We start from the raw sequence: 10,517 nt of genomic DNA, 5'->3' as shown, positions 1-10,517 counted from the left end.
ATCATGCGAAACTGTAATACTGACGCAAGATGATCGTTGGTCGATTCAAAAAAACAAAAGACTTGACAACAAGATAAAGTGGCATGGCAAGATCTGTCATCACCGTGCCGAGACCGAGGCGAACTTCAGAAATTAAGAAATGACTGGGAATGATATTACATACAATACAATATCGACGATTGCGACAGACGAATATACGCTAGCGCTATTTCAATATTAAACAATGTCAGCTGATAGTAAAAACGAAACAATATATCTTCATATTAAACTTTACTTTATTATATTTAGGATTGGCGGTAATCATCAAATTCAGTCTGGTCACTTAACAATTATTCTGTATTGTAAGTTTAAGTATTAAATCTAGTATTAACAGCCAGACTTTTCATTAAATGATATTTTGAAAATGTTCTATTCCTAATGGAATAATGCGAAATCGCTTTACCACGCCATAAAAAAGCGCGGTTAGGTTTCACCAGGAAAGCGAGCGTTGACTGTAAACCGATGGAACGAAGCGGCCGATATCCCCCTGTCTCGCCGTGCGTTTGCCTATGGCGCGGTGTAGCGGTTTCGAAAGCACTGTAGTTGTCTTCTTTATACAAATACTAAATCAAAAATATAATTGGTTGCTATATGTTTAAATTGACACACAAATGTGTAAAAAAATTCTTCCACAATGTTATTTGTTAACGTTCAATGAATATAAAAAAGATTTTTTTTTAACAAAAATCGGCCAATTTCTTACAAGTAAAAATTTAAGGTATGGAATATAACAATAATAGTACTTATAAGCTAGTGTAAGACCAATTAAAATACGTGCGTTCTTAATACATAAATGACTAACAAGTTGAAATTTACGTTTACATTATTTAAAAGTAATATCACAGAATTTTCATAAAACTGTATTTGCTTCTGACTTATGTTGTACAGTACAGTAGCAGTGTATTCGTAGATACATAAAGATCATTTAAACTGCTGTTGGTCTACGATAAAAACTGAGACACACGGTGTTTGCTCTTTAAAAGCCTGGAAGGACATCCTCAAGTCTGAATCAAAAAAGAAAAAGAAACCATGGCAGGTGTCGCGACACGTAATTAGCAGACAAAGGATTAAGATATAATCCCTCTCATCAAGTAGCTTCTGAAGGCACAAAAAGCATGTGCACGTTACTTCTTTGTAATTATTAATTTCATCTTCTGTCTTCTCTGTAATTTCTCGAATACTCACTAATCATGACAACTAATGACTATTACACCTCAATCCAATAACAATCCGCTAATTTACACAATCTTTCATTTTTTCTTATTTATCGTTACTCGATTTTAACAATACGCCATCGTATTCTGCTAATGGTGGCTCTGACTGACATAGCTCTATTTTTATTAGTATATAAACAACGTGTATCCTTTCCACGGCTCACATCTCTGATTGAAAAAACCAAGCTGGCTCACACACACGATTTCACTGCTTAATTTTTATTAAAAACTTAAAATATCAAGTGTTTTCTTTGCTACTCGTGGAGATTTTTGTATCAATAACAATAGGAAGCAGTATTTTAACAACAGCTGTCAGCTTCAGAAAGTAATTAAAAATATCTCAGGTTTTATCTAGACGGAGAGCTTCCTTGGTACTTGCCGTGTACATAATGCATTTATTTTTAAATGTCTTAACGATAAACTTATAAATCACAAATAATGCGATGTAAGAAAGTGGAGAGGTTATTTTAACGTAATCAAGTATTAAAAATAACTTTAACATTTATTCTTCGTTTATCTGAAAAAAGAGTCGATTTTTAATTAAAATTCTTATAAATTGAGCATGTTCATTATAATGTAGTCATATCCAACTTTGTTTAGACAAAACCACCGACCTCGTTTTTGACAGAATGTTCCGTACAATCTGCCGACGTGGATGCCACAGCAAGAGTTTCTAACGCTACGTTATCATCCGTGTTAAAACTCTTTATGTCTCTACAGTTTAAATTGTTTTTGTTTAATAATCCTTGTTCAGTTAAAACCTTTAAACAAACAAAAATAAAAGAATGTAATTCTTCATTTTATAATTATTTTGCTACAATATTTGTGGAGCTGTTATTTTACTTATGTTAAGAAGCAATATTTCTAGAACAAACGTTAAAAACATGTATATCTTTAACTAAAATACATTTCATTTATAGCATATGTAGGATAACCATATCTTTTCTAAACTAAATATTTAATGAAGTTTAAAGATGTAAAAGATTACAGACGAGATTTTTAATTTTAAATCTCCTTTTCTTCATTTTTTTGTTATTATACTTGATAAAACTTTAGCGAAGATTATAACATACTCCGTTCATTACAAGCGTTTCATTAGAACATGTAAGTATTAAGTATTTAATTCCGATTCTGACAGTTACAGAACAGTGACGCAACAGTTACAGAAAATATAAAATGTTCTTGTTCGTCCCCTACGAAAATAGAATCATCAAAAATCCCTAAGTAATTTGATAAACAAATGTCAGGCAAAAGGGAGAACCTTCGCAGATAAGAAAATATATATACATTAGTACCAAAAATTAGCAGATAAAGATGCCATACTACCATTGGTAAAGAACTTTAATCTTGGAAGCAAAATCATAAAGAGATTATCCATACGTAAAAACTATGTCCTGTAAAGCTGCTTCCGAAATATTTACTATTCTACTTTATCTTCTCATTTTGAAAGAGATGTTGTCACAAAATTTTCTGGCAAATGAAATACAAGATTATTAATATAATTTGTATGTAGAACACGGATAATTCTCCAAGGGTCAGAAACGTTTGATTTCATTTTGAAGAAATGGCATTAGCAATATCTATATAAAATAAATGAAATATATGTTTAACTAAAAAAAGAAATTACTGAGATCTTTGCATAATTTGGAAAAAGCTGTGGTTGGTGTAATTATTCGAATGTGTAGTTTGAACACGAATGGCCATCAGCCATCGAATGAAAGAATATCTACGATATATTTCTTTCACAAGTTTACACCGTAACTATTTCAATAGGAAAGAGAACTATAATCTAAAGGGCATAAAATATTACGTGTCAAGACATCAGCTAATAAGGCAGTGGCTGAAATACAAAAACAAATTGTGCCAACCTGCACAAGGATCGTATATTAACTGCAAGTTCACAAATCATTATTTAGTTGTTAGTGTTTACACACTGCGAGTAGACATTAAATTTCAACAAACGACCAAACATCAGCAAGAAAAAATTGCCGCATGAACAAATTTATTATTCTTAAAAACAATTGTATATACTTACAAAATCTTTACTTAAATCTTCCAACCGCAATTCATGTTCTACATTTACATTCTCTTCGCTCTCAACAACGCGCCACTTCAAAGTAATATTTTTTGGAACAAATACTTTTTCAGAAACTATCCTGAAAAATTTTATTTATTTGTAAGTAAATGTAACCTATTTATTCATACACAGCACATTTTTGTTATACGTGTTCAAAACCAATCTAAAACGTAATGAATAGTAAATAATCGTCTTATATTACGTTAGTTTTAAGGATTTTTAGTTTTATTTTCTTATTGTGAAATGTAATGATTAGCGCATACTGTCGGTACATGTAATGATATTGTTTGGAATCCTGCCCGAGCAGGCGATGAAGGAGACTCTTAAAGCTTCCTCGCTACACTACGGTCAAACTAGGCTACCTGTGACGGGTACCCCATTTAAAATTCATTTTCAATCGATCAGCCTATATTCACCTAAATGTCGTAAGTTCCTATTAACAAGCGTTCTAAATATGAAACAAGTTAGCTTTATTCTCAGACCAGATCTACCAGTATTTACTTTGCTTTTTATTTTGTTTGCATAGCAACGATTTACATTAGTCAAACTAAATGTAGTTCCGTGTCTACGGACTACGGACTTAGATGTTAGGAAATAAAAATTATAATTTTTGCTACTATTTACTAAAGTTTTAACTATTAAGGTTCCCTTATGACTATAATAAATGTAACTAAAAAATTACCAAACAGAAAGTGCAACACTTACCGATTTATTTGTTTGAACGCTTCTTCCTCTTCAAAAAAATTAGTATATTGGAAACCAGGAAATTGAAAACTTAATTTGTTTTCTTTATTTCTTCTTCCCACTAACCAACCTATACTTTTTATATTTGAGCAAGTTATCCACACTTTTGTATAAAAACTTGAATCGATGGAAATATTATTAAAATCTTCATCATCATCAGAAATAACGTAAACATCAGTAACAGGATCAGTGCATATTTTTGAAGATTCTAAACAATTTTCATCATCTATTCCTTCTTCATTAGATACAACAGTGCTACTTGTAGTTATGTTACTATCATCGGACTGCATTACTCGAAAGAAATTATTTATCAATCTTTTATTAATTTCTTCAGGTTTTAATACAAACATACCTTTCTCAGATTTTTTGTTAATAGTAACATTGGTGCCAGAGACATCATTGTTACATAACGATTCAATGTTAGTTATCTTGATTTGGGTTGCGACTTCCGCTGCAGGTTTATCAAATACTGATTCATTTTTCTGCTGGATAATGTTTTTAATTGGTAATTTTTTTATTAAACTTTGTGACGCCAAATGATAAAATCCATCTGTTTTACGAATTTTAATTGGTTTAACAACTTTTGCACCTTTTTCTTTGCTTTTCACAGGATTTACGCTTTCTTTGCTTACAGCTAAAGTTTCGTCTTTCGCTAATACCTTTCGTTCTAAGCTATTATGTGTTTTTAAATTAATTTCATTTCCACTAGTTGCAACTTTATTATCCTTTTTCAACGACGACATAAATAAAAGTGTATTATCAAGTACATTTGCATTGTTAGCTTTTCTGACAACTATACAGGTTCCCTTAGTTACATTTTTATTACAACTTTTTACAGGGTTTTTTAAAGTCTCTATGCCCAATAATTCGTTAATTTCATAAGGCCCAACAAAAACTGAGTTTTCAGTCATATTTGGTGTCGCATAAATACCAAATTGTGGGCCAATACTTCCGTCGTAACATCTATGTGACGATAATCTCACAGTTTTTCCCACTCTTCTTGAGACCTGAATAGCTTTTACTATGCTATCGTACTTAACAAAAAAACCTTTTATGTAAAACTGAATTTCACTGATGTCGTTTTCTATAGTCATAATGAACCATTTTGAAAATTCACTGTCTTCACTTTCATTTCTATTGGAAGTAAACTTCGCTGGCATAAATTCCAAGTTGTCTAAATCACTTTGATAAATTACTTGATGTAAAGGCGATTTGCCGCTGTTAGACGAATCCTCAATAGTATTTAAATCAGCATGTAAACTGTTATTGGGTAAACCCTCCATAGTATCTATATCAGATACAATACTTTTATTATCAGATTTCTCAACGGTACTAAATACAGACTGATTACTTTTATTTTCATTGACTTTTGTAACAGAACCAACTAGCTCCCAACAATGCGATAACCCGCACAATATGCAAAAATTATCTTTTAAATTATTAGCATTTCTAATTAAATTCCTTACCATTACTGGGTAATTGTTAATATCGGATTCAGGGATGTCATAAACATTAATGCAATTTTCAAACATCGAAAGTCGCGTATTAAGAGCCATAAATATACGAAAAGGTTTCTGCTTAGAAACCAAAAAGAAATTTTTTTGTTCTCGATATCTGCTTAATATAAAATCCCACGGATATAGCGCCACTTTTCCAAATCGTGGAGGATGTAACACTGTTTTCCAAAGACCATTATCAACTCTTTCTTTATATTTTTTGTAACTTGTCTCTAACCATTCTACCAGTTTTGTTTTATTTGGTAAGCGTATGGCTTCTGCATTTTCATTATTTTTCTTTGCTTTTAACCTATCATTTTCAGGATTAATGCTATTCGTAATCTTTGCTTGTTCCTGAAGTATGTTACTTAGCAGTTCATCTACCCTAAAAGGAGCATTATCAAAATCTACAGAATTATTTTGCACATCCTCCCCACTTTGTTCTTCGTGTTCTAACGATATCTTAATAAGGTTAACCATTTTTCTGTGTAGCTTTTTATCATTTTTTTCCATTTCAGCAATTTTCTCGTTTGTTCTACGATAGTATCCTTCCGAAAACTTTCTGTCAACGTAAGGTTTGACTCTAGCACAAATATTATCTGATGAGTCGTCATAATAGTCGACAGTTGTTATTTTAGAATTAGTAAATTCAGTGTTATTTGATTCCTTTTCTGTTAGATCCACAATAGGTAAAACTTCTTTATACACAGGAATGAGATGATTTTCATCTGTTTGTTCAAATTTAACTAATTCGTTAGAATCACTTTGAGTAAATTTAAATTTGCAAAAACATTTATATAAGTTGTGGACCATGCACCATGGTTCAACGTTGTCACATTTTATTTTAGTAACAACAACTGACATTTCCCTGTGGTTTTTTATTTCACTTCGTAAACGCATACTGCTGTAAAAATCAGCATACTTTTTTGATGTTTTCCAATTTCTTCTTTTGGGCTTTAACAAAATACTCTTGTCGTTGGTGACTAAAACAGTTTGATGAAATTTTTGTTCTTCTTTCGCTAACTTATCATTTAGTGTTTTGTCCAAGTAAAATAAACCAGGAAAAAATTTTGAACAACTGTTGTCTAAAGATTCACCTATTTTATAAGATGAAAAATCACAATTACAATCAAACATACATTCTACACGTCCACAATGATCCTTAAGATTATATCCACATTCCAAAGAATCGCAAATACAGCCTAAGGTACAGAATTTTTCGCGACATGGTGCTTCATCATTTGTTTTACGATTTTCTGATATTCTTATTACCGTAACGTCAAGTTTACCTAACTCACAGTACTTCCTTTTTCCTTTTTCTTTCGAGTTTCCACAAGCATCATTAGAACTATTTGTTTTTAAGGTTTCTCTAGGTTCGTCAACACCGGAATATAATAAATCTTGATTTAAACTTATTTCAACTGAATCGAGAATGTCATCTAGAACCTTTTTTATTTCCGACGACTTAAATGAATCACTGAAAACCGTACCCTCTTGTCCAGCAGCACAAGTTAAGGAATTATTGTTCAGAGTATTGCATTTGGTATCGAAACATTGTCTCATTAAAATTCGTCTCTGATTACAATTGTAGTCTAAATTAAAAGTGACAGCGCTTTTATTTTTGATTCGTACCCCTTTCGATGTAACAGATCCGACCATCGAAACCGCAAACTCAGCCCATTTGTCGGATATTGTACCATTATCTTCACATAAATTTTGTAAAAACCTATTTACTGTAGGTTCTAGAGCTGTACCATATAAAGGTTCAATATTTAAACCAAGTCTAGGTAAGTTAACCAATTTTATTTCACCGACATGATACTTTTGATAGGAATAATCTAAATCCGCCTTTTTTTTCAGAGGACCAGGCTTAAACCGTACATTTAAAGAGTCCCGTAATAAACCCTTTTTCCGTAAATTTAATTTTTTAATTTTCGTATCCGGTTTTTCTTTCAGAGCATTTTTGGCTCTACTAATATCATAGCGGCAAATAAATTTATTTCTCCCACCCTTACTCCCATTAATTTGTATACATTTACCATTCCATAAAACAAATTGGGTAGGATGACTATGGCGCTCAGGATTAAGATTCATTAACATCTGCCAGGAATATCTAGATATTGGTTTATCTGATTTTAATATGTTTAAAGCTATCTTTTTAGTGTTTTCGTCTTTGGCATATCCTTCTCTTATTTTTCTAAGCAAAAGCTTTTGTTGTTTTTCTAATTCCTGCGGCAATGTTTCGTACGTATCTTTTTCAAATAAGGTACGTATATCTCTTACAGTCATAACTTTTAGTCTACTTTTTTTCTTTGGCACATAAAACTTATCCTTCCTTGGTGTAAATTCAAAAGTATTTTCAACTTTCTCAATTAATACAATGGGCTTAATTACGTCTTTCTGAATAATTTCGTGGAGGTTGTTTTTCAACATAAAAGGATTTCTGGTGACTCCAGCCACAAAAACTTTTTTAACGTCATAATCCATTTCTATCTGAAATAAACAAAAATTAAAATTTGAGGTAATATAGATTCAATATTTGATAAACGCTTTTAGTTTTGCCAATAGTGATCTCATGATTTGGATATGATGCCTTAAAGAATTAAGATAAATTAATTATTTTTAACTACTAGAACACTTGCTTGTTAGTTTGAATGAAAATAAGTAACACTGCGTGTAACGAATAGGTTTATAGATAACGTAAATTTTACGAGCTTGTCTATAGACAACAATGAAATAATTTCAAGCTATCTTGATTCCATCATCTCTATCGCACTGGTGTTCTTGTTTTAATTAACAATTAAAAATATACACATACTTACAACAATTATATCTATAAACTTTCTTACAACAAAGTTTTCTAAAAAGTACAAAATAGTTGGAATATAAAACATAACCTATAATCAAAGCTACAATAATTAATGAAGAGTTACTAATAGCGGTTTTTAAGCCGCAAGTACAATATAAATTAAAATTACAACAGGCCAACAATTTCTGCAACAATCAAAAATCATTCGTATTATACGATATGTTTTCTAACACGTTTAGTTTCTTGAATACTACTTAAAATGTAATGTAATGTAATAGTTATGGTTTTAATAAGAAGTTTAAAATGTAATTTTTAAGATAACATAAGGAGTTTGCTCAGTATTACACTATTTATGCACGTCCTGAACAGATACTTTGTTGTAACTCTTCGGCCATGTTGAAATAAAAACAAAATGGCCGACATGATTTGTGACGTGTTTCACACCAGTATCGTTTAAGAAAATAAACTTTTATACCTTATTCATCTAGTTTCAGTAATCGATGCTATTGTTAATTAAATCGTCTTTAAAATAATGTGTAAATAGCATAACCATAACGAGCTTCATTAATAAAGCCATCAATTTCACTGCACATTTTTAATCGTGAGGCATCGAGCTCTTCCTACTTATTATGATGACAAAACCATTTCTCTCGATAATCTAACATTAAATTAGCGTATAAGGCTATTTTATTTTTATTATCGATATAAAAAACTTTCAAATTCTAGCATTAATTACACGTACCACGTATAAAATATATGACATTACTATTTTAGTATTACCATTAATAGTTAAAGAGTATAATGCGATAAAAAATAATGTATTCATGGACATTCATCTATTATTGTTGTTTAATATTAGTAATTACACCAATTTTTTATATCTCATATACACTAAATTAATAAATAAATATTCGATTTGCCATAAGACAAAATTTAAGTCATTCGGATATGGTTAATATTTATTGAAACTAAATTTAAAAATAATTAATTAATTAAGTGATAATCGGCTTTACTTACCAATATAAACAATAAAGAAAACTTTTAAATAGATACATAAGTTCATATACATGTAACTACCTTGTTTGTCGTCGTACTCTCACATGACGAAAACTCAAGATGGCGGATGTTTTAAACAGCAGGTGATAATTTCAATCTTAATCCATCTTCATATACATTAGCATATCGCATTATATTCATTAAGATATTTTTAACTCAACAGCGTTTATAAGGTACAAACACTTTATTTTATACAAAAAATTAATTCTTAACAACTCGTTCGATAGACATGTTTAAAATTACTACACAGATAAATTAGGTTTATTGACACAGATACATAAACTTATATTTTCATTCGCACTTTTGCATTTATAAAATGAAAGAGACAGCTAATCGACAGTCAGCAATTGTATTGAAATTTAAAGATGCGTTAACACGCGACTACTCATTAAAATATGAGAAAATTCTTTATTCTTTATTGATTATTTATTTCTATTTACTCAGTTTTTAATATACTTGCCATCTTTTAAAGAAACACAAAGTGACAGTTTTAACACAAAACAATACAAGAACTCGCCAAGTTAGACGTTAGACAGAAATCAACGCAAAACTTGTAAAGTAGTAAACAGAAACAATTAATATGTAAACAAGAGAAAGATCTGAACTATGCAAACGACAGATATAGATTTTGCCCTCGTGTAAACGGATTATTATTAACCGATGTATTGCATATTTTCTTTTGTTGACTTTGTTGGCATATAGATAAGTTTCGCAGACTTTTTTTCAATCGATTGACATCGGAGATTCTAGTGGGCAGGTAAAATTTATTATGGAGAAAAACAAGAATTATGTGAAATTATCCGTGAAAGCAATATTTTTCATGACTAAAAATATTACTCTGTAGCTTATTGAAGATTTTGATAGAAGTAATGATTATTAGTAAAGCAATATTAAAATCGAAGTTTAAATTTATCAATATAATAATAAATGAACATAAAACATAAGAGGAATGCATTTTTACGATGAAATCTGTAATTTTTTCAATTTTTTTTTTTTAATTTAAAAGGGGGGAAATTAGGATAGGAACTAATAAAATATGATATCTTTAGTGCGTATTTTTACTAACGTTCCTCCATATTATC

General features: G+C 30.4%; 1 protein-coding gene across 2 annotated transcripts; it reads right to left on the bottom strand.

Moving 5' to 3' along the window:
* Window positions 1-883: 883 nt before the first annotated feature.
* ocm (over compensating males) lies at window positions 884-9,562 on the bottom strand. 2 transcript variants are annotated; one of them, XM_068771773.1, is made up of 5 exons: window positions 9,457-9,562; window positions 4,036-8,063; window positions 3,289-3,409; window positions 1,868-2,014; window positions 884-1,770 (listed from the first exon to the last, which is right to left on the bottom strand). In XM_068771773.1, the coding sequence occupies exons 2-5, from the start codon at window positions 8,055-8,057 to the stop codon at window positions 1,756-1,758; spliced, it is 4,305 nt and encodes a 1,434-aa protein (XP_068627874.1). In that variant the 5' UTR covers window positions 8,058-8,063; window positions 9,457-9,562; the 3' UTR covers window positions 884-1,755. The 2 variants fall into 2 exon arrangements, with proteins under 2 accessions (XP_068627874.1, XP_068627873.1); XM_068771772.1 differs by lacking the exon at window positions 9,457-9,562 and adding an exon at window positions 8,855-8,956.
* Between the last annotated feature and the right edge of the window lie 955 nt (window positions 9,563-10,517).

Source organism: Battus philenor, unplaced genomic scaffold, assembly GCF_028537555.1.
Source record: "Battus philenor isolate CCGP_79_NKW_IND1 unplaced genomic scaffold, ilBatPhil1.0.hap1 SCAF_4, whole genome shotgun sequence".
NCBI classification, from domain to species: domain Eukaryota; kingdom Metazoa; phylum Arthropoda; class Insecta; order Lepidoptera; family Papilionidae; genus Battus; species Battus philenor.
Note: the sequence above shows the minus strand (reverse complement) of the source record. Positions and strands in the feature narration are given on the sequence as shown.